Below are 26,433 nucleotides of genomic sequence, written 5' to 3'. Positions count from 1 at the left end.
CTCAGCGCTTGCCACAGAGAATCCTCTGCGAGGAAAACTCCCCTGTGCTTTGGAGTATCAAGAGCCTCGTTTCTCTCCAACCTCACACATATCAGCTCGTCCCTTTGAGGTCACAGGTGTCATGTCTGTCAGATACCAGTGGCTGCAGAGGCATTTGGTGTCGGGGGAAGGGGACGCCATCACTGACATCCTGGTTTCTCTCTGCTCACAGTGGTTCTCAACTGTGACCTGTTAATGCAATTCCTCACGCTGTGGTGACCCCAAGCATACAATTATTTTTGTTGCTGCTTCACAACTGTAATGTTGCTGCTGTTACGACTCACAATGTAAATTTCTGGTGTGCAGGATATCTGCCATCTGACCCTATACAGCACTCACTCAGGCCCCAGGAAGGTCATGACCCACAGGCTGAGAACCACATCCCCACAGGTAGGCACACCAACAGTCGTCTCTGGCCGTGCGATGCGCATCTACAGCACCCAGTGTCTCAACAACAGGGTCTCTCCCAAAGAAGCAAGGTGACCATTTTCCCACCGGCTAACCGGCCTTAGCCACTGCGCTGCCCCACCAAGGTGAGCCTTTACCTGACGAGAAGTCATAGAAGCAGTTGAGAACAGTGCTTCCCGGACGGATCCAAGCAGCAGGAACCTCTTCCGGCCTAGGTGAACCTAAGACCACGATGTCTGCCTCTTGAAGCTAAAAGGAGAAAACCACACACATTAACCTATAGCATAAGGATGTGACCGGCTTCTGATGCCAGATGACTCCAAAGTAACAGGCAATTTTAGTAAAAGACCTGGGGTTTCCCTCCAAACTGTGGGCATGGACTAAAACTGTGAGCCAGTTCCGCTCAGTCCTGTCTCAGCATAAGCAGAGCATGACTGACGATCTTACAAAGAAAACAGGACTCTAAAAATATCTTCCCAGTGGCCACCTCAGTGCACACACTATACAAGCACTGTCATTTTTATAAGGCACCCTGCTATACATTAACCATGTTCAGAAGGAAAGAGTGGGTTGGGAAGCTGGTTCATGGGGTAAAAAATTTGTAGTGCAAGAATGAGGATCCAAGATCAAATCCCCCAAACTCACATATAACCAGGCCTGCCGTTATGGCTGTAACCCCAGCGTACTACGGCGAATCAGGCGGTGAAGACAGAAGAATTCCCCAGGAACGAGTGGGAAGAATTCCCCAGGAACGAGTGGGCCAGCTAGACTGGGGCATGCATTGGTAAAAGGGCGAAGCAATCCTGTCTCAAACAAGGTGAAGCCTCTGACCTCTTATTTCTGTGGCCTCATTCACAGTCAAATGAGCATGCATACACTCTCATGCACACACACACACACACACACACACACACACACTTTCTCTCTCTCACACAGAGAAGGGAGGGAGGAAGGGAAGGAAGGGGAGAGTGAGAGGGAGATGGAGAGGGATAGTGAGGGGGGGAGAAGGAGGAGAGGAAAGGGAGAGGGAGGGAAAGGGAGAGAGAGATTTAGGAAAAAAGGGCTAGCTCTGCTAAAACAATTGTCTAAGTAGCCATTCACCCTCCTCTGCTCTGCACAGCCACGACAGAGTTAAACTGCACCAAGATGTGTGGAGCCAGCATCCCCTGCAATCTGACCAGTTCAAGCCGTACAAGATCTCTGCAGACAGATCCGAAAAATAGCTAGACTTGTGGGTGCTGTTATGCGTAGGGGAAAAGTGTTCTGGTGGAAAGACGATTGTAAACATCTGTTTCAAAAAGCCATTTCTCATTTACATACTTAAATGGCTGTCATAAATTCAACCGCAGTGATCCTCACAGGAAATACAAATATTTAAGGCCAGCTCCAGAGCAACAGATAAGAGACACCACTTTGCTAGCTTTCTTTTCCTGCACAAAAACAGCCAAACCAGAGTATGTTAAAAGAGCCATTGAAAGAATGTCTAGAAGAACAACACTGAAGCGTTCATTTTGGGAAAAGGCAGGGAACACAGCTTCAGAGCTGTCCCCTGAGAACTGTCAGGGTCCTGCACGTGGTGTCTTTGACGTAACTCCTTCTCTTCATTACCTATAAATCCTGAGCATCTTATTCTGGCTCCTCGGCTACGAACCTACAATCATCTCTGCGCTAATAAGCAAGCAGGGGCTGTTAATCCCACACAGAAGGGACAAAAGACCCCTCCCTCAGCCACGGTCACAGAATAGATGCTAATTCTTTCTGGAAAGAAAAAATGCAAGATGCTTAGATCAATAAATAACCCACTGAGGACAGAGCAAAATTTTAATGAGCTCAGATTCAAGGAGAATTATTGTCTCCCTGGCCGCCCCTGCTTCCCCCTGCCGCATGGGAAAGGCCTTGGCCAGGGCCCGGCTTGAAACTTTACCTCATAACCAAATATTGCTTTCTCTGTGGAGACCAGAGCAGCATGGCTGAGAGGGAACCACCCACTCCCCAGGCAGAGGACCAAATGTTAAAACAATAGTAAGACGCGAGAGATGGACACTAATGCAGAGCATGTGGGGTGCAGTGTGGCTTAGGTAACGTGAAAACTATTCCAGAGGTCCCATGGGGAGGGGCATCAAACTCGGAGGGAAGAAGGCAGATATCATCTGGAAGGCTACGAGGGTTTGGGCTTTTCTACTCAGCGAATGCAATGCTAAATTTAAAGACAGGAGACCATGGCCGGAGCAGTCTCATCACTGTGGCCAGAAGGGACACACTGGTTCCTTCTAGCAATGTGTTAAGGGGAATAAATGAAGGTCTTGGGTTTGATAGATCAAAGCTAAAACAAGTAAAACAAAACAAAACACCCCAAACAGTTGATGTGCTGACAAGATGGCTCCATGCGCTCCTGCCAACAAGCCCAAAGATCTGAGCCCAACCCCAGGTGCCCACACGGTGGGAGGAAAGAACCGACCCCGACAAGCATTTTCTGACCAGCACATGCGTACTGGGGCACAGTCTTCTTACCACCCCACACCCCAGCACCACAGTAAATAAAGAGGAGTGTCATTTTTTTTAAAGTTGAAAGCTATTTTTTTTTTTTTTTAAAGAACTGGGCTGTTTAGCACCTGAGAGTTATGAAACATGCTTCCACATCTTTTGAATGTTACCAGCCCAGTTAAAAAAGTGAAAGTCGAATGAAGAAGACTATGTAAAAACAAAAAACATAACTCAGTAGGTAACTGTTTTCCCCAGCAAAGATACATATTTAAAAAAAATTATACTGAATAGTGGGGCTAAATAAAAGTTAAAATTCTTCATCTTTTGGGATAGCTGGGGGTATGAAGGTAAAAATCCTGCCCCTGCGAGCAGTTGTGAGAGCTGGGGTCTTCAGGATGGGGAGCTGCAGGGTAAACACTGAGCTATGAGGAGAAAACAGTGAGCATCCAATAGCTACTTGATTTCCCCTCACATCCTGGAAGGTAAAATTATGAGCATTTAACGTCTGAATGGACACGGCATCTCAGTCAGCACCTGTGGCAGCCGCCCGCTGTCACACACAGAACAGAAGGGTCCCCGGGGAAGGGGAGGACCCGTCACCTTATAGGGCCCCTCCATTGGTCTCTAACTCCGTGGCTTTACAGATTCTGTAAGGCCCCGTTATAGACCCTCCACTGTGCTTTGAAAGGAGATGGCGTGTTCACAAACATCCCATGGAGCATGGAGGCGCCCTCACTACCTTTTAGCATCATCCTATTTGTTTTTTAGAAAGTGTCACTTTTGCCGGGCATGGTGGTACAAGCCTTTAATCCCAAAACTCAGGAGGCAGAGGCAGATGGATCTCCCTGAGTTCAAAGACAGCCTGGTCTACAAAGCAAGTCCAGGACAGTCAAGGCTACACAGAGAAACCCTGTCTCGGAGAAGAGGAAGAGGAGGAGGAGCAGCAACAGGAAGAGGAGGAGAAAGTCACTTTTATTTTACAAAACAATAATTTCTAAAATTACTAATGTTTTCTTAACAACAGACAGGGATTTGGATAAACAAAATTCATGTTTAAAGAATAAACTATGCTTGGTTTAGTCATGCTTGTAAAGAACTACAGCCTACAGGGAAGGGTATTCAGACAATAAAAAATGCAATTTATAATCCAGGTCTCTAAGCAAGTACTGCCCTCATGGAAACCCCATGTGGAAACTGCCCAGTTAGGGTCTTATTTTTCATTGAAAATGTATTATATTTTGGTTTCAAATTCACAGGATCACACAAAGAATACTAAATATGTGAATTCATTAGTATGCATTTTATTTATGCATACTAATGAAAGTAATAAAAAATTACTTGTTCTCCTTTCTTGTTCTCCTTCCTAAATGTTCTATCAGCCACACACAGACATGTGTTTGCACATACACACATGCCTTATAGAGCATTATCCACATGAGAGAGAACGTGTTTTTTTTCTCTCTGAGATCAAGTGATCTCAGTTAATTTTACAGATTTGCAAACCATCTATTTTTCTGCAACTTTTGTGATTTTGTTTTTCTTTAGAGTTAGAAACGGAATCCCTCTACACATGTACCAGATTTTCGTTATCCATTTATCTGTCTGGCTCCGTTTCCTCGCTATAGTGAGCAGAGCAGCACAAGGCAAGAGAAGCCTGTGGTCGCTTTGAGATCTCTAACCAGAGCCTCCTTGTCAACTTGCAAGCTTTAAAATAATAATGTAAAGTTTCTGAGAATATTCATTTATTGTCCCTGAATCTCAAAGAGTAACAAGTCAGGAATTTGAAAACACTGAAAAATATCCCCCCCCACCCCCAGGTAAGGTGTAATTCTAAAATGTATCATTGTTGCTGAATAAACATACTTCTAAAAATGTAACAGAAGCACAGGGCGGGTCAAACTAGTCTATGCTGTATGAGATTGGTCTCAGGATGATTTCTCAGGAGGCGGATTAGGACGGGCAGAGCGAGAAGGTACATGTGATATTGAGGAATCTAAGGGGTCTGGAGCTGAGACTCAGCAGAGAGCAGTGGGACGGGGAACCAGCTGGGATCTACCTCCATCCAGAGAGAAAAGAGAACTAGAAGGCTGAGTAAGATTCCCAAACTCACCTGTGTGTGTGCGTGATTGACGCCAATCAGCAAGACGGGGGCTAGGGATGGGGATACTGTATGGAGTATGAGTTAGGAAGAAGGGTGTGGCCCTTCAGGGTAAGGGAAAGGGATGTGGTTGAGGTTTACACCACCCCTGTAGTCATACAAACTAGAAGTATGTAGTCCTGGCAACTAGGAATTGGTGAGCAACTTCCCCATAGCAACCACACCTGGCATGACCTCTCCCGCTCATGTAGCGTGTGCAGGCTGCATATGGAGAGTTCATTTTGCACGATGGAGACCCCGTCTATTCCTCACACTTTAAAACTTAGCATGCCTAATACTTGAAATTAGCTGGGTCTACACCACACCACCCTGAACGTGCCTGAGCTCATCTGAAATGAACTGAGCAAGCACCGTAAGGCTATACTCTGCATCAATGAAACCAACAGCCATGTTTTCCTGCGACAGTAAAATGAGGAACATGACTGACTGAAAAGGCTGCTCAGAGGCTCAGATACTGTCAGACTTTGGCAAGACAGAAGTTGAGAGTCACAGCGAAAGGTATTTCCTCCTCTCTGTGCCCACCCAGTGATCTCACCCTGCGAGAATTTTTTTTTTTTTTCCTTTCAGGAATTGAGCATATTTCTGTTGTCTACTCTCTCTTGTGATCAGTAAAACACATTATTGGCTTTTAAAATCTTAAGACATTTCATAAATCAGAATGACTGCAAGTCAAATGGACAACAGAGAATTACACTTGTAATATATACCTATCAACATTCCCCGAAAGGATAATCAAATGACCTTCCTTTTCCTAACCTTTCCCAAGTTCAACTCTTACTTCATCATTCTATTGCATATGTAAGCTATTCGCTTATGTCCAAAGATGCTAGGAAGACAGTTAATCTCCTTTGAAGTGAATTTCAGAGATCCAAATGTTAAGGCAGGGCTGGGGACGTACTTCACCTGCTTGCCTAGCATGCAGGACACCCGGGTTCAATAAGATCAGGCGTGGTGGCACACATCTCTGACCTTGAACTTGGGAGGTAAATGCAGGAGGAGCAGAAGTTTAAGGACATCCTTGGCTACAGAGAAGTGGTCCTCAACCTTCCTAAAGCTTCAGCCTTGAAATACAGAGCCTCATGCTGTGGTGACTTCCAACCGTAAAATTATTTTTGTTGCTGCTTCATCACTGTAATTTTGCTACTGTTATTAACTATAATGTAACTATCTGATATGGTGTCAGGTGACCCCTGTGAAAGGGTCGGTAAACAACAACAACACAACACAAAGGGGTCGTGACCCACAGGTTGAGAAATGCTGCTATTAGAGTAAGTTTGGGGCCAGCCTAGGAAACACGAGAACCTATTGAAACACATATACAAACAAAACCACAACTACCACCACCTACAGCGACAAACACCTTAAAAAGTAAGGTAAAATGATTTGAGGAGGAGGAATCTTAGTCTCAAATTCAGTAATATGCTTTGAAAGATCATCATAATATTTTTCTTCAAAGTCTTGAGAAAAAAATAAAGGTAGGGCAGAGAGGGGAAGGGAAGTAGGAGAGAAGGGAGAGAGGGAGAGAGAAAAAGGAAGAGAGAGATGTATGTGTCAAGGCTCTGTAGAAAAGGGTGGGCCTCAGGACACACCTTCGAGCTGAGGACACACCTTAATGCACACAGCAGGCTCACGTTCGGGTGTGCAGCTAGTGCTGTGGGCACGGAGGCTCTTCACGTTCGGGTATACAGTTAGTGCTGTGGGCACGGAGGCTCTTCACGTTCGGGTGTGCAGCTAGTGCTGTGGGCACGGAGGCTCTGCCCTTCCGGCATTTAGGCTTTCCAACGCCTTCCATCCCACACTACGCCTCAGATCTCTGCCTCTGCTCTCTTGGAGGAACTCTCTGAGTCTCACCCTGAGGTAAGGAATCCAGGTGCGTGCCAGGTGAGTCAAGCACCTGGACTGGGGCCTCCACTCTGTTTACCAGCAATGGCCAGGATCCAGGCCTCGTGCCAAGCCCAATATGTGTATGTGTGTGTGTCAGACTATGTACAAGAGCATGACATTAACAGTATCGTTTTGTCCTCAGAAACCACTCACACTGGAGAAGGAAAACACAAAATCACGCGGGAGTGGACTGAAAACAGGCCAGCCTGTTTTCTGCAGGACACAGGCCCAGCGTCCAGCAGGACTGACAAGGGCACTCTGCTGTGCAGCCTAGTCCTCACTTCCACACCTGGACTCTGGTGACTCAGGGTGTGGCTGTGGCTGGGCACGGGTGACTGCAGAGTGACACGGGCTACCCGAAAGTTCAACCAAAACCACAGTCCGGAGAAGTGTTTCAGTCCCCCACCGGGTTGCCCACAGAGAAAGAGGCCCTCTAGCCACACGCTTTCACTCCTGATGTGTTGAGCTGCGCTCTGAAGCCGGTTCTCCTACAAGTTCAGGGTCTCGGCTTACGTCATGAGCCATCTGAGGCTAATCAATCTGCTCATTTACACAGTTCCACTTGACTTCACGCTCGCTCGTTCCAATACGAATCCTTTTTCTTAACACAGGCTGATATTTTGGCTTAAAAAAATCCCATCAGCTCCTTCTGTGGTGTTGACAAGGCACGTGATCAGGCAGAAGGAAGAGCGAAAGCTACGGACGCGAACACCTGAATGCACTTTGCCAAAGACAATGTGGCCGGTATCTTCGGGATCTACCAACACAGGCGCTCCATAGAAGGCGGGTGCTGGCTTGGTGCGAAGCTCTACCAACACGGGCACTCCATAGAAGGCGGGTGCTGGCTTGGCATGAAGCTCTACCAACACGGGCACTCCATAGAAGGCGGATGGCTTGGTGCGAAGCTCTACCAACACGGGCGCTCCGTAGAAGGCGGATGTTGGCTTGGCAGAAGCTCTATGGTGCCCACCCGTACATGACAGGCACACATGAGCACACCTGCCTTGGTGCCATTCCCACCGCACCTCCCTGTTTCCTAGCAGGGAGCCTGGAAGGTATGAAGACCACAGCCCAGGGGATGGAGTTGCATTTAGTCCCCTTCAGGCCTTGCAAGCTAGTCTCTCAGAGTCACAAAGAGCTGCAGTGAGGGGATTCAGGGGCGGTGGCCCACGCCTTTAACCCCAACTCTGGGGAGGCAGAGGCAGGCAGATCTCCATGAATTTGAGGCTGGCTCAGTCTACAAGGTGAGTTTGAGGGCAGCCAGGGCTACACAGAGAAACCCTGTCTCAACTCCCCCACACCCCATAGAGTTAGAATGATAAAATAGTAAACCCAACTTAAGGCCACTTGCTTGGGCCCTGGTCCCTGACCTGGGTGGGGCTTTGGATTCAAAAGTGGAGCTCCCATGAGCATCCGGAGGAAGTGAGGCTTGTCCAGAGGTTTGCCTCTGTCTCCCCAGTGTGGCATCTTTGGCCTTCCCCAAATGATTGTTTCTGAGCAGGTACAGTGTGCCTGCGTGGCCTTATGCACACCACACGCGTGCAGGGTCTGTGGATCTGTGGAGGCCAGAAGAGAGTGTTGGGGCGTGGTGAACTGAACCTGGGTCCTCAGCAGTCACACACTCGTAACTGCTGAGCTGTCCTTTCGGCCCCTCGTGTCTGCTCTCAACGGTTACGACCTCTGAAAGGCTCTTCTCAGCCTTAGTTTCCTTTCAATGGGCCCAATACTGACTGGGGGGGGGGGGTGCTTGTATTAGTTATCAGTGGGTATAATCCAGGGACCCAGTCCACTTGAAAGGCTGGGAGGCCCCAGCTCTATCTACCCCTAACCTTACACACACACCACACTACATTTAGAAATGTCCAGCTCACTTTTAAGCCCTTTTGTTAGGCATACTGTGGATAAATTTAAACTTTGTGATAATGGAGTTTTGCTCCAAAATTCTAGACACAGTTAAGCCTTCAAATGTGAAAGACCGTGTTGTTCCCTTTTTTAAAATAAGTACCGTTTTTGCTAAAGCGCCTCTGTGAATTAAGAAATGAGACTCTCAGAGGAAAACACATTGAAACCTGTCTCTGATTTCTGAAGCATTTCTGTATGCGGCTGGGATCCAGCACTCATCAGCTGGAGGTTATTCCAGCTGTGTCTTCCAGCTGAGCTCAAACCAGGGCGTCAGTGGGAATCCCAAAGGAGCAGAGCTCTTCGATGCCCAACAATTTCTTTCTTTCAGTGACAGGGTACCACTTGACCCACAAGCACCCAGACCAGAGCATCTCTCAGTCCAGATCGGGTTGGGTACCAAGGTGAAACCATGAGTGAGAAAGGATTATGGGCTGTCTATCAGCGGCATCACTCTGCTGCCAAAGGGCCTGGGAGGAGGATACACTTGTGTGGAGGAAAAGGCAGGGGGGAGGAGGGTTTCAGTCCTACTCAAACGCCACTGCCAAGACTTGGGTCTACACTCATCAGCATGTGAAAAATGTGGACAACATTGAGCTCCCCTCCCCCACTGTGAGATGTCTGCCCTTCAAAGCATGGAGTTGGTGCCTGGCAACCGGTCGGCAAATGTCTCAACTTTCAGCGACCTTCTCCCGGCCACAGGAGGGAAAGCTATTGAGCGAGGTCCACCCTGTTCGTTGCAGAGCTCGGTGAAGTCAGACCCGAGTTCTTCATGCTCACACTCCCTGCAGACTTGAGGTATAATCAGTATCTGGATCAGTTTGTTTGCAGTTACTCTAACGGGATGCTCAAGATTGGAGATAGGGTGAGATTGTTTCTGATTTTCCAGGTTCAAGAACTTGGTACTGGCTTTTGCTTCACTCTGTTGAAGGCCTCTGTGCTGGTTTGAACGAGAATGGCTCCCACAGGCTCCTATGTTAGAGTACTCCAGTCTGTCTGGGTGGTATGTGCTTGTAGTCCCACACTGAGGAGGTACATGGACAGACCTCTGAAGCTCACTGGTCAGCCAGCACAGATCACCTGGTGAACTCCAGGCCAGCGACAGATTCCATCCCACAGAGCAGACGGGTCCTGAGGATCACACCTAGGCCTGTGCTCTGGTTTCCACATACAGAGGCACACACTCAGCCATCCGCCTCCCCCACACCCAACACACACAAACACACGGCAATACACATGCAGAAGAGTGAAAGTGACAAAGTCACAAAAGATGGTATCACTTCCCAGCCTTTTGGCTAAAATCAAGTGTCTCAGATTCACGACACTACTGCTGTAACGTGGAGGAATAAGGAAGAGGCGTTTCAGTTATTAAAAGATGCTTCTCAGACATGTGAGAGCAGATGTGTTCATCAGCTCCGGACTCCGGAAAAACCACTGCCACGGAATCCGCTTTGGAGCTGAGCTGAGCTTCACACGGCAGAAGAGTCCAGGTGATTTATTTTCATAATAAAAAAGTACTTTAAAAAAAATGTCTTTGTTTCTCAAAAATACAGATACAACCAGCCAAAGTCTCCGGACAGCTGTGAAAACACTCAGCTTCAGTGAAGGCATCTTCTCCAGCCGCCCCAGCCTTTCAGCACAGGGCAAGGCTTATTTTCCTCTACCACAACTGCTTCCAAACCAGAAATTCTAGGTCCGGGACTCAGTGATAGCCAAGCTAAAGAAGCATAAGGGTTGAGACTGCGAGGGAGGGAGGGGCCCTGGCCAGAGGCAAAAATAATTGCTGCTGAATTTCCTGGAGTAGGCTGCCCCCATCTGGTGACTACTAGAAGCGCACATGGGTTTCCTGTACTTGCTTCTAAGACCACGTTCCCAACTGTCTTAACAAGCGCGGCATCAGGTAGACCCACCTGCCAAGCCACCATTCCAGCTGTGGGAGGAGACCTCTGCCCCTCAGTCCCCACCTCTGACCACGAGTAATGCATGTTTTCACATGTCGCTCAGCACAGAGAAGTCCCCCTGATCTCGAGCCCTGACGCATGTCAGAAACCACTTAGACCACTCACAAGCACACATGCCGACTCGCAGCTTTCACCCTTTCACCGGAGGAAGCTGCTTAGGGTTTCTCTGGCTTCTAAATTACCAGCTTCACGACTCTCACGCTGTGAGGCCCCTATTAAATAAGGCGATGGATGGTCAGTTGTACACGAGAGCTGTCACAGCGCCTGCCACGCGAGACCTGCTGCCCCAGCAGGGCTACTGAGTGACAAAGAGGAGCGCAGCTCACGGTGTGAGGCTATGCTGGACAAAGGTTAATTCACCCTGGGCAGGGGGACGAAGGGAGGAGCAGAAGGCTCAGGAGCTCATCCCACTGCTCAGGATGACAGTCTACGACTCACAAACGGCTTCTTGTGGGATTCTCTACCGAATACTGCCAGGCCCTGCCGATCTGAGTAATTACCACAGTGAGCTAAAACTGCCGACCTAGAATCTGCCTTACTGGCCACAGCTGATGTGTTCATTCACTGCTGTTTTCTAAAATGAGAAGCTTCACGAGGTTTCTCAGACATGGAAAGATATAATAATAATACATGCCGGACACTCACTGTCCAGGATAAGAAAACGGGCCAATGGTACCACCCCTGATTTTGAATCAATTTCTTAAGATAAAGAAACAAATGCTTGGGGCTGAAGGAATGGCTCAGCAGTTAAGAGTGCTGGCTGCTTGTCCAAAGGCCCTGAGCACCCACACGGAGGCTCACAACTCTGTAGCTCAGTCCTACAGGGACCAAGGCCCTCTGCGGCCTCTGGAGGCACAACATGCCTGTGGTATATAGACATACATATGGGCAAAAAGACTCATAAGAAACAGAGGAGCCGGGTGGTGGCTCACTCCTGAAATCACTCCTGAAATCTCAGCACTCAGGGAGGCAGGTAGGAAGATCTCTGAGAGTTGGAGGCCAGCCTGGTCTATAAAGCAAGTCCAGGACAGCCAGGACTCCACAGAGAAACCCTGTCTCAAAAAACCGAAACAACCAAACAAGAAACACACTTCCTCTCTTAAAAGATAGGCTCTAATAATGTTAGAAAATAAGTAAAAATTATACATGTCTTCTAAAGTCTCAGTAAAAATCTATAAATAAATGACTCCTCCGAACTCGCATATCACACTACGTAGAGCAAGGCTTACCCTGACTATCTCCCCGACTCAGCCTCCTGAGTGCTGGGGTCACGGGCATGGCCACCGTGCCTGACCAGGTTCCTTCTTCATCTCCTTCTGAATGCAGGCAGTCAACTCCTACCCGAAGTGTTTAGATGCAGGGCTCAGCCGGATAATGGGCATGGCTAAGCTGACACCCACCATCGGTTGAAGCGCTGTGGTTAGCCACCCCCTTTGCTCCGGTTTTGTATTCTAGAATGGTTACTTCTGAGCAGCACAGCAAGAACAGCAGGGCTAACTGGGTTCTCGAGTGACCTTGAACGTCTGACCTTCCCGCCCATACCTCCTAGGTGAACACTGGGATTCCAGCAGGCACGCCGTGCTGGGTCTGCGAATGCTAAGGCGAGCACCCTCCCAACTGAGCTGCATCTCCTCCTCATCCTCCTTTATAACATTATTCATTAAAGTTCACCCAACCTGGACATAGATAAAGCTGCCCAAAACATGCTCAGCATTTTTCTTCAGTACATATAAGTAAAAAATGGGAACATTAAATATTAAACATATCACACATGAAACTCAATAAGTCAAGGAAGGAGAGGGGAAAGAAGATAGAGAATTCAAAGATAGATTGTTACAGCCCACTGAGCCCTAATTACAAGCCAGGTAGTCTGCTAAGTGCTTTTCATCGACTGTCTCTGGCGGCTGTTATGCACCCAGGAAGGATGTGATTCCATGGCCTTCGCTGCATGGTAGAAACTAACAGCCTTAGAATGATCCCACTGGGGTGACCATTAAAGACTGACTCTGGGAGAGAGCAGAGAGCAGGGCAGGAAGGAGGTTGAGAGGAACAGCAAGAAGAGGGGAGAAGTCCTCAGAGGGGGAAGGAAAGCACGTCATTCACTCCTGTCCCTCCCACGCTGAAGGATGATCGCTTTTCACTCCCTCCCTCCATTCTCAAAGTCATCTCAAGGACTATAGAGAGTCCCACACGAGCTGTTACCCCATCCCTTTCTCTGGTACTCCAAGGTGAATGGTGTGTGTGTGTGTGTGTGTGTGTGTGTGTGTGTGTGTGTGTGTGTGTATTTGTCTTCATGCGCACGCACACACACAGATGCACATTTGGAGCCAGAGGGAGACCCTAGACATCTGTCCTGTTCCACCACTCCCTGCCTTATTCCCTCCAGACAGAGTCTGTCTATGAAACGGCAGCGAGGCTCGCACTGATCCTCTTGTTGCTGCCACTGGGGTTATGGGTACATGTGAAAACACCCTGCGTTTGAAGAGGTCGCTCAGGTTTTGAACCCAGGTCCTCATGTATACTCAGGTGGTTCTACCAACAGAGCCATCTCTCCAACCTCATGCCTGACCTTTTGATGCAGAAAAATGAAATGAGAGCAATTTCATTATTAAAAGTAAAAGAAAAGAGGTCCCCTTGGCCCCCTGCTTTCCCGTCTTGCTCTGGTACACTTTTTCAGATTTTCTATTTTGTTTAACAAACATGTTTTGCTATTTCTGGTTTTTCCCTTCTGTTTTGTTTCAGGCTGGGATTGTAGCTAGGGCCACAAGCACATGAGGCAACTGCTGTACTACTGAGCAATGTCCCCAACCCCTGACCACGTCTTCTTGTTTGTGTGTCCAAGAATCTGTCTATGATATGTTCAGACAGGAAAACATCAGGGTCAAGAGTGCCCTAAACTCCACTGAAGGGCTCTTTAAAAGCGTATTTCACTCTGAAGTCTTTAAGCAATATGCTGGTTCTTGTACTTGCGTGAGTTTGTTAGTGTCTATACTTGTCACTATTTACAGCATGGTTGGTGAGCACAAATCATAAGGAGCTGGGTAGCTTTTCAAAGGTCGCTCAGTCATCACATGCCTATCAATGGCTATCTGCCGTTTTTCTATGGATTATTTTTGCCTTATTGATTTCTAAGTCAGACAGCAATCACCAGCTAAACCTTTGTTGTAACTACTCCTTATCTGTGACCAACTTTTTGCTGCTTTTTAAATGTAGTCTTGATGAAGGGAGACTCAGCCCATCATAGGTGGAAACATTCCCTAGGCAGAGGAGGAGGAGGGAGTCAAGAACAGTCAGGATAAGAAGGGAAAGCTAGCAGAAAGCAAGCAAGGACCCAAACATTTGTTTTCTCTGCTCTTGACCATTCATATGAGGTTTTATGCCTCTGCCTTGACGTCCCCACAGTGGTGGACTGCAGCCTGAATTGGACGTCAAGCAAACCCTCTTCCTTGGGCTGCTTCCTGTCAGGGTTATTTGTTACAGCAACAGAAATGAGACTAGAGCAGGAGTTGGCGCTTGTTCTTTTTTGTTACAGCTGCTATTCGTTTTGTCTTATTCTGGATAACTACGTGTCTGTTTTCTAACCTTTTCCAAGAGCCAGCTTTGAGCTTTGTTAAAGATCTCTCACAGACATTTGCTTTGTACCACATTAATAACTGATCTTGTTGTTTTGTTTAGTTATAGTTTCATCTGCAGTCCAGGCTGGCCTTGAGCCGGTTTCCAAATGTTGGGAGTGTAGGACTGAGCCGACATAATAAGCTTTGCTTTTTCACTATCTTCCTCCTCCAAGATTTCTCCATAGTTATTCCTCTAACGTCCTGTCCCATGCTCACTTTACACATTCCCAGCCTTTCTTCTTCTGATAATGGGCATTCGAGGTTGTAGAGTTCCGTGTGAGACCTACCTTGTTTTGGAGCTGAGGTGCTGCCCACGAGGAGGTCATTGTCATGGATCCTTTCCTCTGGAACAGACAGTGCAGAGCAGCTTCCAAGGGCCCACACGCCCCTATCACCAAGACCTTCTTTCCATCCAAGGTGATCCCTACCAACCAATGAAAATTCAATATTAAAATCCACAGAACCTTCCTTCCAGACAGCTTTAACTGAAAGAACATCTTTTAAGTGGCTTTTCTCAGAGACCACCTCAGAAGAGTGGAAAGATGCTGCAAAACAGCGTCTTCTAGATATGACGGTGACAGCTTCACTCATGAGCTCTCAAGAGCTATGGTGCCAGCACAGGACCAATCTAGTCAACACTCCAGCATGGACAGTCTCCTAAGACCCTACTTCCAGTTAAGAAGCTGCAGGCAGACAATGGCTGCCAGGATAGTGTTTGTTTTCTGCAGGAATGGAGCCCCTGGGAGGTTGCTCACCCTACAGTGATAGCCCAAGAGCATCTGAGGACCTGCAGGAGTGGATGCACCGGACCAGCTCCACAGGTCTCATCTTAATGGCTGCTGACTAAAAGGTACATCTTGAAAGTTCATCTTTTAACTTCACTTTTTTTTTGGAATTTTGACTGCTGCATGTCTGAGTGTCGGGGAGGGGCATCTGCTTATTGTCTCTGCAAACTGGGGCCCAGAAAAGTTGAGCTTCTGTGGTGTCAAGTTAGGAAGCCATTAATTACGTGGGCCATCCTTCGGTGTCTTAGTCAGGGTTTCTCCTGCTGCCACGAAACACCACAAAGTAAGTTAGGGAGAAAAGGATTTATGTGGCGTACACTTTCGGATCAGAGTCCATCACCTGAAGCAAGTCAAGACAGCAGCTCAGGCAGAACAGGAGCCTGGAGGTAGGAACTGACGCAGGAGCGTGGAGGGCTGCTGCTTGTTGGCCTGCGGAAACTGGGCCCAGCAGCCCATGGATGGCCCCACCCACCATGAGCTGGGCCCTCCCCACTGATCACTAATTGAGAAAATGCCTTACAGCTGGATCTCAAGGAGGCGTTTCCTCAACTGAGGGTCCTTGCTCTCTGATGACTCTAGTGTGTGTCAAGTTGACACCCCAAACCAGCCAGTACGTACAGTAATTACGAGCTAAAGTCAGTAATCAAAAAATAAATCACTTACCTCTATCTATCTATCTATCTATCTATCTATCTATCTATCTATCTATCTATCTATCTATCTATCTATCTATCATATTCCTGGCACAGGAATGTGTGGTCAAAAGAAGAATGAAACCAATTAAACTGTGTTGGCTATCAAAGCGACCCACTTGTTAATAATAAGTCTCACCTGGAATCTTTCTATACAAAATCTACCTGCTAGATTGAGTCACTTTTAACTGAGAGTTACCTACACCTTCAGAGTGACAGATTTTCTGAATCAGAGGACATTTTCACTATGCTTATTTTGACTGTTTCTTTAGAGAAATGAATGTTTAAAATGTTAATGTTCATTTGTAGCCATCTTATTAATCTTACTAGAAAATGCTTTCAGTTTTATTTACATCCCTAAATAAAAACCGAGAGAAATAAATTCTACATTAAATAGCACTTTGAAGCTTCAACTAGAATATTCCAGAAACAGGCATTATTTTAAAATATTATCTAAATAGCAATAGGTAGAAAATAGCATTTCTTTTCTGTGTTTCATTTAGAATCTTCCAGCAACAAATCCTTACTGAAAAACAAAAAGTACCCTCCCTCCCCGAGTAAACAGGATCGATCATTCCAGACCTGATTTCTCAACAAGTTCTACTGCAGCTCTGGCCAGAGGTGAAACGAAACACTCAGGCACATCGCCTCGTGCCAGCTTCCCCAGGTTGACATCAGTCACCCTGAAGCAGAAAGGAAGAGAGGTTAGTGGTGACACACAGAATCCAGTGGTGACGTACAGGATCCGCCCCAGATAAATAACTGCAAGTCGATGACTGAAGAGGGAGGGGAAAATGGAGGCCGCCAGCTTCTCAGCGCAGTACAGGACACTCCCAAGGGCCCAGCGGGGGCCATGTAGGGCTGCACTTCACAGATTCAGGGACATCCCCAAGACCCTGACCCTAGGCAATCAGCGGCCCACTTCCAGAACTCTGGACTGAGTCTATCAATCCACCGACATCCGCTTGGCTTTGGTATTCATCTCCGTGGAAAATTAAGGGGGAAAAATAGTAACCACGTACTTTCTACCAATGGCTTCTGGGCACCTTTCTCCAGCCAAATCTAGAGCGAGGAACCTACAAAGGGTTGCCAAGACAATCTTCCCTACCCGGATCAGTAACAGAATGAAGACATCCAGAAAGTCTTTGTGGTTCTCTCCTTGTATGAAAGAAAGGTCTGAACCTGAGGGCTTCCTACTCCACTGCGGCATCTTCTCCCTTCACAATTACTCTACTCTAGAGTTGGCGGTTGCATCATCCATCCAACCAGCCAATCTCCATCCACACATACCTCTATCCCAGAGAACTCAGTGTCCTACCTGTGCGCACACTCTCCCACAGAATTCCATGCCAGCCCTCACAGAACAACATCCTTGTGTGAGTCTACTCCTTGTCATAAAGAAAGGACGGAGTGGTGTCAGCCAGGGTAGTTTTGTGAGGTATCAAGCTTTCAGTCAGCTGCTGAAGGATACACTAGACAGAAGTCTAACTTTGCGTTTGTCTACAACCGTAGAGTCCTAAATAAGCCCTGTTGTCTCAGCCACAGGACGAAGTATTTCTTATGCTTCCATATAAGAAAATGGAACTTTTACTCCCTAGGAAACACAGTCTCCCCAACCAGTCCAGGAGTAAAGGAGGTTTCGGTGTTCCTGGGGAATCAGGCTTCAGGTTTCTTTTTTTCACTGTTTGGCAGAATTACCCAGGAAAGATTATTCCTGGCCAAAGACTCAGTCAGAAGGTCAGGAGCTTGCTGCGTAGATATGATGGTGCAGGATTACCTCCAAACAGACATGCATTTCCCAAGATACATGGTTTTCATTCACAGAATTTTTAAAGTTCTCAAACCTCTACACTATTAAAAAACGATTCCTTTTGAACTAGTTACTGAGTGGCAAAAATAAGAAACTTAGAAAATTAAAATCACCATACACAGCCACTTATCAATGAGATGGGTTATTATTGATTGTTTTTGTTTACATTCTCTTACCCGTCTACATCTTTTTCTGGTTTCAAAGCACTGAGAACTTTATTGCTCAATGCATCTTCAGAGATCTGAAGGGCCAGGCCATGCACTCTGGGGTCTTCATTAATCTTCAAGATTTCATCTATGATCTAAACAGAAAAGATAAAACAAGACAAAACAACCCATTAGTTTTGTGAAAGCAAGAGCTAGTCAAAAAGTTGATGGAGGAAACGAAAGTGTTTTCTACGCTCTGGGATATGGCACAGTTGGTAATGTGTGTGCCCACTGATGACTTCAGCTGGCTCTCTAGAACCTACATTTAAAGAAGAATGTTGGCCTTGGTACCACAGCCCTGTGACCCCAGTACCGGGAAAGCGGGGACATGCAGGTCTCTGGGACTTTCTGATCAGTGAGCCTAGGCTACAAGGTGAGCTCTGCGCAATGAGAGACCCCGCCCCACAGATGAAAAAGGTGCACGGCTCCTTCTCTGGCTGTGCATTTGCACCTACATGTGCACACAAACACTGGCATTTATATGCACAGAAAAACAGATTTTAAAAATGCAAATGTTGGTTTCCTTTCACTCCTTATTGAATGTGAGACGCAGTGAAGAGCCCGTTTCCTCTTTATAACATGCTTAGAAAAGCCCCAAAGAAACCTGGGTGAATAAAACTTTTAGTGGCTTCAAAGTTCCTATAGTCCTGCCACATGCAAGAAAACATCAAAACGCCAAAGCTTCACTGTTATTCCATTTAGACAAAAGACAATTCTTTGCCAACGACAGTGTTAAGTCAAACAACCGCAGCTTGGGGGAGGCCAGGATGCATGCCTCCAAGCACCCCGCCCAGGTCCAGGAGGCTATGGTACCCACGCTAGCACATGCTCAATAGAGGCTTCCCTGAGTGAGTCCAACCAGGTAGGCAGGCCCTCTGGCTCACTGCATCCAAGCATCATGACAGGAGCCTCCCCTAAGGTCTGGCACAGAAACTCAAGCACTTAGATAGACTTATTTAATAAAACCATGGACTGAAAAGGAGAAAGATTCCTACTCGTGTATATGGGGCCACACACAGGAAGTGTCACTCTGCAATTTTTATTTTATTGCTTGGCAAAAGTATCTACTACTACCATCTGGTAGGGAAGGAAAACGCTATTTGGTGTACCAAACCAGAAGAAAAACCAGGCTATTTGTTTTATTCATTCAGCTGTGAGTTTAAGTTTCCAGGAAAAATAAATAAATTTTAAAAAGTGACATATGTTAAAGATTCTACAAGGCTGTCTAGAACATCTTGATTGTGGAGAGCTGGAATGTTCTAGATCTGGGGAAAAATTATCCGGGCGTTCTTTAATCCTCTTTATGGCCATTTGCTGCCCACCAGTATGTTTAATCTAACAGCCTCCTGAAGACCAGATCAAATTCATTCGGAACATAGTATCACATGAGTGGCCTCTACCAACCCTAGAAGCCTTGAGAGGCTCGGAGTGGACAACACAGAGGCCTCAACACGGCCATCAGATGGCATCTGAGACTTACTGCTGAGATTTGCCTTCCTGCCCACAAACCACAGGATGCCTGTCTTCACTGATATATTTTTCAAGGGCCTTGACTGATGATTTGTGTGCGCGCATGTGTGTTCTGCTACTAAAACAAACTTGGCGAGGCTGGGAGCTGGAGAAACGGCTCAGTACGGTGCTCTCCGAGAGATCGGAGCTCTATTCCAAGTGTCCACTTCGGGTGACTCAGAAGCACCGACAGCTCAAGTCCCAGGTGATCAGGTCCCTCTGAGCTCCCCGGCCTCAGCACTTACGGGTACGCACCCATCCCTCACATATTTGAAACAAACATGTTCTGAGCATCTACTTTGTACAGGTTCTAAGTAGGGGACCTAACAGCCGTAAGTAAAGCTGCCCTGGTCAACATGATATGCTAACAAGGAAGCAAGCCCCAGCCCGACAGCAGTGATGACATAAGCTCTGGAAGTGATCGACAAACAGGGCGAAGAGTCACACGGTGACTGTGGTCAGAGGTTTCAATGTAAGCAGAGTCCAGGATAAAACAAGAAATTGGCCTCGTCTGTACCGAGGGTGGGAAACACTAACGAAAATAAAGCAAAACTGGAAACATAAAAGCTTAATAAATTAAAACACTTGACATAATAATGCCATACTCATTTATCAAAATTTCAGCCGAAAAAAAGAAAGACCGATTTGAAAAAAGGAGTGGGCGTTCACAAACCCTTATTAAAAAATAGTCAAACCAAGTGTTATGGGTGTGCATCTATAATCTTGGTACTTGGAGCCTGGGGCAGGGGGATTACGAATTTAGGGAGACTGGGCTTCATAGTGTTTTCATGGCTAGCCTGGGCTACACAGTTGAAACAGCCTAAAGAAAAGTGTGACTGTATACAGGGAGGGCCCTGGAAATGGCAGGCCAGCTTCTTTGCCCCCTGTTACTGCCGGAGCCTTCATTTGGTATATATAATAACTAGCAAATACAGTATTAGCTACTTGTCCAGGACCTAGCTTCCGTTTTTTTTCTTAGAAATGATCTATAGGCCTCCTGGCATTAAGACCGATTTTCCCAATTCCTTCACAATGTGGCCAGACAATGAGGTTATAGCAGATGGGATGGGAGCAAAATTGTGGCTTGCAGAAGACATCCTTAGAAGGAAGAACATAGGGAGGCATCTGCCTTTATCTCTTTCCTAACTATCAGGATAATGAACTTTACCTGAGATGCTGGGAAAGAGGGGCAATGGAGACCGTCACCCTCAACCCTGTGTGCTGCAGAGAACTACCTTTCCCCACAGGATCTAGAGAAGACTCAGGTCATGACAGCTACTAAAGACACAGAAAGACAGACTACAAAAACACACTTCTCATTTCATCAGCGACTGGACCAACTACTGGTTCAAGCAAAACAAAATGCATTTGAAAGCAAACTTTGGCCAAGCTTTCTCTTCTAGATGCTTGAATTTCGGGGCTCTCTCAGGCTGAACACAGACAGTAACCCCTGAGAACAGACTGCTCTTGGGTAGCAACCTTCACCAATCTATTAACACCAAGCCGCTCCCTCATCACATCATCACACATAAGCTTACGCCTCCCTATTAACAAACAAACAAACAAACAAACAAACAAACAAACAAAAAACCCTTCTGCCCAGCCCTGAAGGAGACTGCAGGCTACTTCACACTTTAAGGTTTCAGTTACTCTTCATCAACCGTGATACAAAAAACACCCAAAGGAAAGTTCCAGAAATAAACAATTCATTGGCTTGAAATTGTACACCTCACTGAGATCTAGAACGAATTGGACATGAATTAGCCCCTTGTCTCTCAATCTACACTGGTGAACGGGACCGCTCCTTAGTGACGTGGGAGTCACTTGAGTTCCCAGATCAACGTGGTGGCTTCACAGCGTTATGCTTAAGGAAGTTTTCCTTTACTGAATAACGGGCTAAAGCATAAGAGCATCAACACTGGTGATTTAGTTAAGCCAAAGAGAAGCCACACAGTGCTGTAGGGACTGAACTATTTGCACTTTAAGGTATCTGCTGGATGTCTTTCCGTATTGCCTCTGTGTCTAGCAAAAATTGCTTTGAGGTAATTTGAACCATCGTTCAAATAATTTTAAATAGTCGTTATTGGGTGCAGTCGCTTTTGCCCCTGGTGGGAATGGCTAGGACCAGACGGCTGACCCTAACTTCGTCCGCTTGGCAGTGGTGCACCACAGAGATGCCAGAGCAGTGGGAAGGAGGCGCTGTAGTTCTCCTGACTCTGGGATGCTTTTCCTAGCCAAGTGACTGATTTTCAAACATCATTCATGTCTGCCTCTCCCCATTCCCCCCAAAAAACCCAACAGCCAACTTTGGTGTTCCAGATCCTGTGATTTGAGGTTGTGTATCCAGGAGCCCTAACCCAACCCTATCCTCAAACCCTCCCTGCCACAGCCAGCCAAAGAAAAGCTAGCCACTAGGGCTTATGCCCCAGGCAACACGGCACACTGGGGAATGATGCCGGCAGGGACAGCGTGTGGCCTTGGATGGAGAGTCTACCAGCTGTCCCCAGAACGCCAGTGAAGCATTCCTAACCCTACATTACATCAATAAGGCTGCGGTGACCCTGAGATGCCAAAGGTCCAAGGTCAAAGATGTCTGGATAGAGTAAAATCAGAGCTGGGCTTCAAGATAGCCAAAAATCTCCTCACGAAATGCTGCTTCTACAGCGAACAAACAGCTTTATTCACCACAGTGTCCCAGCTTGTCTTTAGTAGAAATCAACTGCAAAGGACTGAAGTGATCAGGAGCTTTCGCATCGCAGAGAGGTCCCTTCCCCCTGGAAACTCAGCCACAGAAAAAGGCTGGGCTGGCACTCATCACCCAGGAAAGATGTCTATAGGCCTGATAAGAAAAGGAAATGAGCGAGGCTGACATTACCTCATCCTCTCCGCTGTTTGAAGGCAAGCAGATGTGAGTGATGTCCAGACCAGCCTGAAAGGGAACACAAGATTCTCTGTCACCACAAGAGAATATATACTGTGAGGAATTCTAATGAATTGCTAAAATCATCATCTCTCACCTCCTTGGCCAAACTCTGATTTAGTTCTTGCATCGAACTGTCATCACCTGCCTAAGGATAAAGGAGCAGAAAGGAGAAAATCACATCGGGAAAATTGCTTGACAATGTGTACCAAACACAACACGATTAGTTTGTGAATACAATGAACACAAGTGACTGGAACACAAAGATGATAAGAAAAATACAGGAAACAAAAACAAACAAACAAAAACTCTTACTGACTGAAAATTGAGCTAACAGCTGGGATTTATGTACATAATAACTTCTTGGGCTAAAAATTATGCCATTTAAAAAAATGATAGATTTCACGTTATAGGGTATAGTGTTTTGAACAAGAACATCCCCATAGGCTCATATGTTTGAATATTTAGTCCTCAGTTGGTGGAACTGTTTGGGAAGGATTAGGAGGTATGGCCTAGGTGGAGGAGGCGTGTTGGGGGTGGGCTTGAGGTTTCAATAGACTTGCAGCATTCCCAGTGTTTCTCTCTGCCTCCCAGTAGAGGATCGAGATGTTTTCTCCCAACAGTTCTTACCTCCATGCCTTTACTCTGACATACATGCTAACCTTCTAAAACCATAATTCCGACTGAATGCTTTCTTTTATAGACTTCCACAGCCATGGTGTTTTGTCACAATAATAGAAAAGTAACCAAGACATGGGGCATAGAAGAATGATGGCATCCTGGTCACACAGCCAACCTCATGCTCTGTGTAAACCATCAAAGTCAGGAATTTGGATGTTTGTGCTTCGGTTGAATGGCAACATGTACCCAGATTCCCATTGGCTCCCAAACCAACTCCCATGCTAGGAGGGGTTGTGGAAGCTTCCCAGAGGACATAGGTCATATGAGCACAATCCTGCAATCTCACAAGCCACGGCACCATTGGCTATAGAGGCTGCGATGCTGATACCAGACCAGCCTGCCAAGCACCACCATACTAGGCCAACTACTGGGCCAAAGTGCTTCCAGGCCGGGATCATCCTGTTATTTCCCTGTACCTGTCACCAAACGGGGATGCCAGTAACAGTGCCAACTGCAGCTCAGGACCAAGGGGCAGCCACCAGAGGATAAACACGTTATGCAAGGTCCTCTCGCAAACTAATGACTTTTGACACTTGGACCGTAAAACAGTAATGTGCACCAGCCATTACCCGTTGTCTTCCACAGAAACAGGAGAGCAAGCCCTATTTGATAAGTATTCATAAGTGCATGTGGGTTATAATTGTTCTCTGTCCAGTGATGTATCTGGGTGCCTACCTCCCAACCCCAGTGAGCCACCTGTGCCACAGAATGTATGACTCAGATAAAGACAAGACTCTAGGCTGACCCACAACCCTTCAGAAGAAAACCACCTACCAGCACTTGCCACTGACCGGACAGGCATCTGGTCTCCGTTTATAAACAGTGGGAGAGTACCAGGCTCACAGCTCACCTGAATAACAGCGAGAACTGGCTTAAAGGCAGGGTTTTTCTCTTGCAGCAAGCTCAGAACTTCTTTGGAATTGTGAATGACTTCTCTGTAACAAGAAACAAATACAACACAGTCATTCCTTTGTTACCAATGACATAGGACGGGCACAATGCCTGTCTTTACAAAGCGTGTTACTGTAAGTGAATCAGACAACAGATGGAGACTGAGAAGAAGGCATGAGGGAAGGCAGTCACAGAGGCATCAGAACTTGTGATGCAGACAGTGTGTGCGGGCACAGGCCTGTCACCCAGGTCCAGAGGTTGGGGTGAGAGGCCTGTGAATTCAAGGCCAGCCAAGAGGACAGTGAAACCCTGTCTCAGAAAACCAAAAGATTAATAAAGGAATACGAAAGCCAATTCTGGATATACTGCGACAATCAGATCTTTAAACCACACAGAGGGGAAGCAAGTTAGCTCTGGCCATAAGTTTCAGAAAGGTTAAATTTTTCTCCTGCATTTTCCAAGTTTAATGTAATAAAAAGTTTGGAGCCAGTGAGAGGACTCAGTGGGTAAAAGTGCTTGCTGACAATTTGCCAAACAGAGTTCCATCCCCTGCACCCATAAGGTAAAAGGAGAGAACTGACTTGACTCCCTCAAATTGTCCTCTGACTCTCACACACAAGCAAGCAAACAAATAAAAGTAATAAAAGAATTTAAAGTCTGGGTTTCTATTCTACATTATCCTATTCTTTCACAACACCCCCTTACTCCTTTCCCAGGAGAAACGAGTTTGGGGTACCATGGGAAAAGGAAACAAATGGGGAAAAGTTTATGAAAATGGTGATGGCTTTGTGGACTGGCCATGTAGGACAAGGAAGTGGTGCATCTGGCTAAATTCCAGGTCCCAGAGTTTTAAGGAAGACACAAGAGGAAGGAAGGAAAAAAGAGTGTTGCAGATGTGGAAGGTCTAGGATGCTTTGCCCGGAGGGTGGGGCATTGTCACACTGCTGGGGCAGCTTGTTCTTCTGCAAGCCATCTGCCCCAGGCCCAGCGTGGGCCACCTTCTCCTTCACAACCTGGGAGAGGGGAGGTGCCGTACCTAGGCGAGCAGACCTATACAAACGAGACAGAGGCAGACTTTCTTGAACCGTCCAGATGGGTCATTCTGAAAGCCATCATTGCTTCTACTCCGTGTCCTCACCGGCACGTCTCCAGCTCTCTCTCAAAGCAGACTGAAAGGCTAATCAAAGCAGTACCCCACTTCGGAGTTAAGAGATTATCACCTCCAGTGACGCCTCAGCCAGATGTGTCATCAGTAGCAAGTCACCAAAGCAAAACAAAGACAAACAAAACCAAAACAACAACAACAACAAAACCCTACTTTTCAGAGCAGTGGCTGAGGGATGTCCCGTGGAGGGAAGAGTCTGAGCTCCCATGCAGGGGGACCCAGTGAGCAGGCTCAGAAGACCAGAAAGAACTCAAAACTTGCACAGGACTTAACCTCCCTGTCACAGAGGCCAACAGAGCCAGTGGCCAGGCAAGCGTACACTGGTAGCAATTATTTGTTTGGCTTTGGTTTTACACACTTGGGAAGAAGCAGTTCAATCCCCAGGGAAGTAACTTTATTATGGTGCTAACCCATGAAACCAGACCGCTTCTCCAGCGATGGCTGACAGGGTTTCTGTGCCATGCTGCCGCCTATCCCGGCAGAGGCCAGGCTGGGGCTGTATTTTTGCTTGGTCTGGGAGAGGCACCGAAGTGTGACCACCAAGCACTTCAGGTCGGAGAGTCCTCCGGGGAGCACGATAGACATCGAGGTTCCACCTCAGAAAGTCCGCCCAATATGCTGGGCGGGGGCCCAGGAACCTGCCGGTTTAAATAAGTGCCAGCCAGAGGTTTCTGGAACTCGGCCTGTGGATAACAGCCATGCCTGGCACCCAGGCCTCCAGTGTGCTGGCGGACCCTTCAACAGACTCTGATTTCATCATCTGTAGAGCAGGTAGATTTCAGCGGCTCTGCACCTTTTCCCTATTGTTGGAATTTTTCCCCTGCGACTAAAACTATCTGTATGGATGTGAAATGTCCCCCACACTATCACGCGCTTGAACCCTTGGCTTCACGACTGCTGTCTGGGAAGGGTGTGGACCTTTAAGGAAGTGGAGCCTTGAGGGAGGAAGTAGGTTACTGGGGCCAGGCCTGGAGGGTTTATGGCCTGGCCCCTGCTTACTCCTGCTGCTCTTGTCTCGGGATACAATGTGACCAAGGGCCTTCCACTCCTAGCACCATGCTTTTGCTGAGGACAATAGCCACTGGATCTATAAACTCAAACACAGCCTCTCTTCTTCAGGTGCTCCCTGTGAGGTATTGGTCATGGCAGCAAACTCTTAAACATAAGAATTCACAACAGGGACCCTCCAGGCTCTCGATGAACTCAACACCAACAAAAATCGCCCTCATCTCAGAGGAGAAAGGGAGGAGGAGAAGTGGGAGGGCGTGGGAAGAAATAATAATAATAATAATAATAATAATAATAATAATAATAATAATAATAATAA

At 47.0% G+C, this 26,433-nt stretch overlaps 1 protein-coding gene across 1 annotated transcript in view; it reads right to left on the bottom strand.

Moving 5' to 3' along the window:
* Mthfd1l (methylenetetrahydrofolate dehydrogenase (NADP+ dependent) 1 like) overlaps positions 1 to 26,433 on the bottom strand; it is a 170,168-nt gene that overhangs the window by 139,039 nt on the left and 4,696 nt on the right. The window contains exons 2-8 of the mRNA XM_055616128.1: positions 23,901 to 23,985; positions 22,467 to 22,517; positions 22,325 to 22,378; positions 17,911 to 18,035; positions 16,507 to 16,607; positions 14,735 to 14,871; positions 585 to 696 (exon numbers count right to left, since the gene is read on the bottom strand). Of these exons, the coding sequence (XP_055472103.1) occupies positions 585 to 696; positions 14,735 to 14,871; positions 16,507 to 16,607; positions 17,911 to 18,035; positions 22,325 to 22,378; positions 22,467 to 22,517; positions 23,901 to 23,985 (665 nt within the window). The remainder of the gene's footprint in view (positions 1 to 584; positions 697 to 14,734; positions 14,872 to 16,506; positions 16,608 to 17,910; positions 18,036 to 22,324; positions 22,379 to 22,466; positions 22,518 to 23,900; positions 23,986 to 26,433) is intronic.

This window comes from Psammomys obesus, unplaced genomic scaffold, assembly GCF_907164565.1.
Source record: "Psammomys obesus unplaced genomic scaffold, mPsaObe1.curated_primary_1811, whole genome shotgun sequence".
Classification (NCBI taxonomy): Eukaryota; Metazoa; Chordata; class Mammalia; order Rodentia; family Muridae; genus Psammomys; species Psammomys obesus.
The sequence above is the reverse complement of the archived record's forward strand: the minus strand, read 5'-3'. Positions and strand labels throughout refer to the sequence as shown.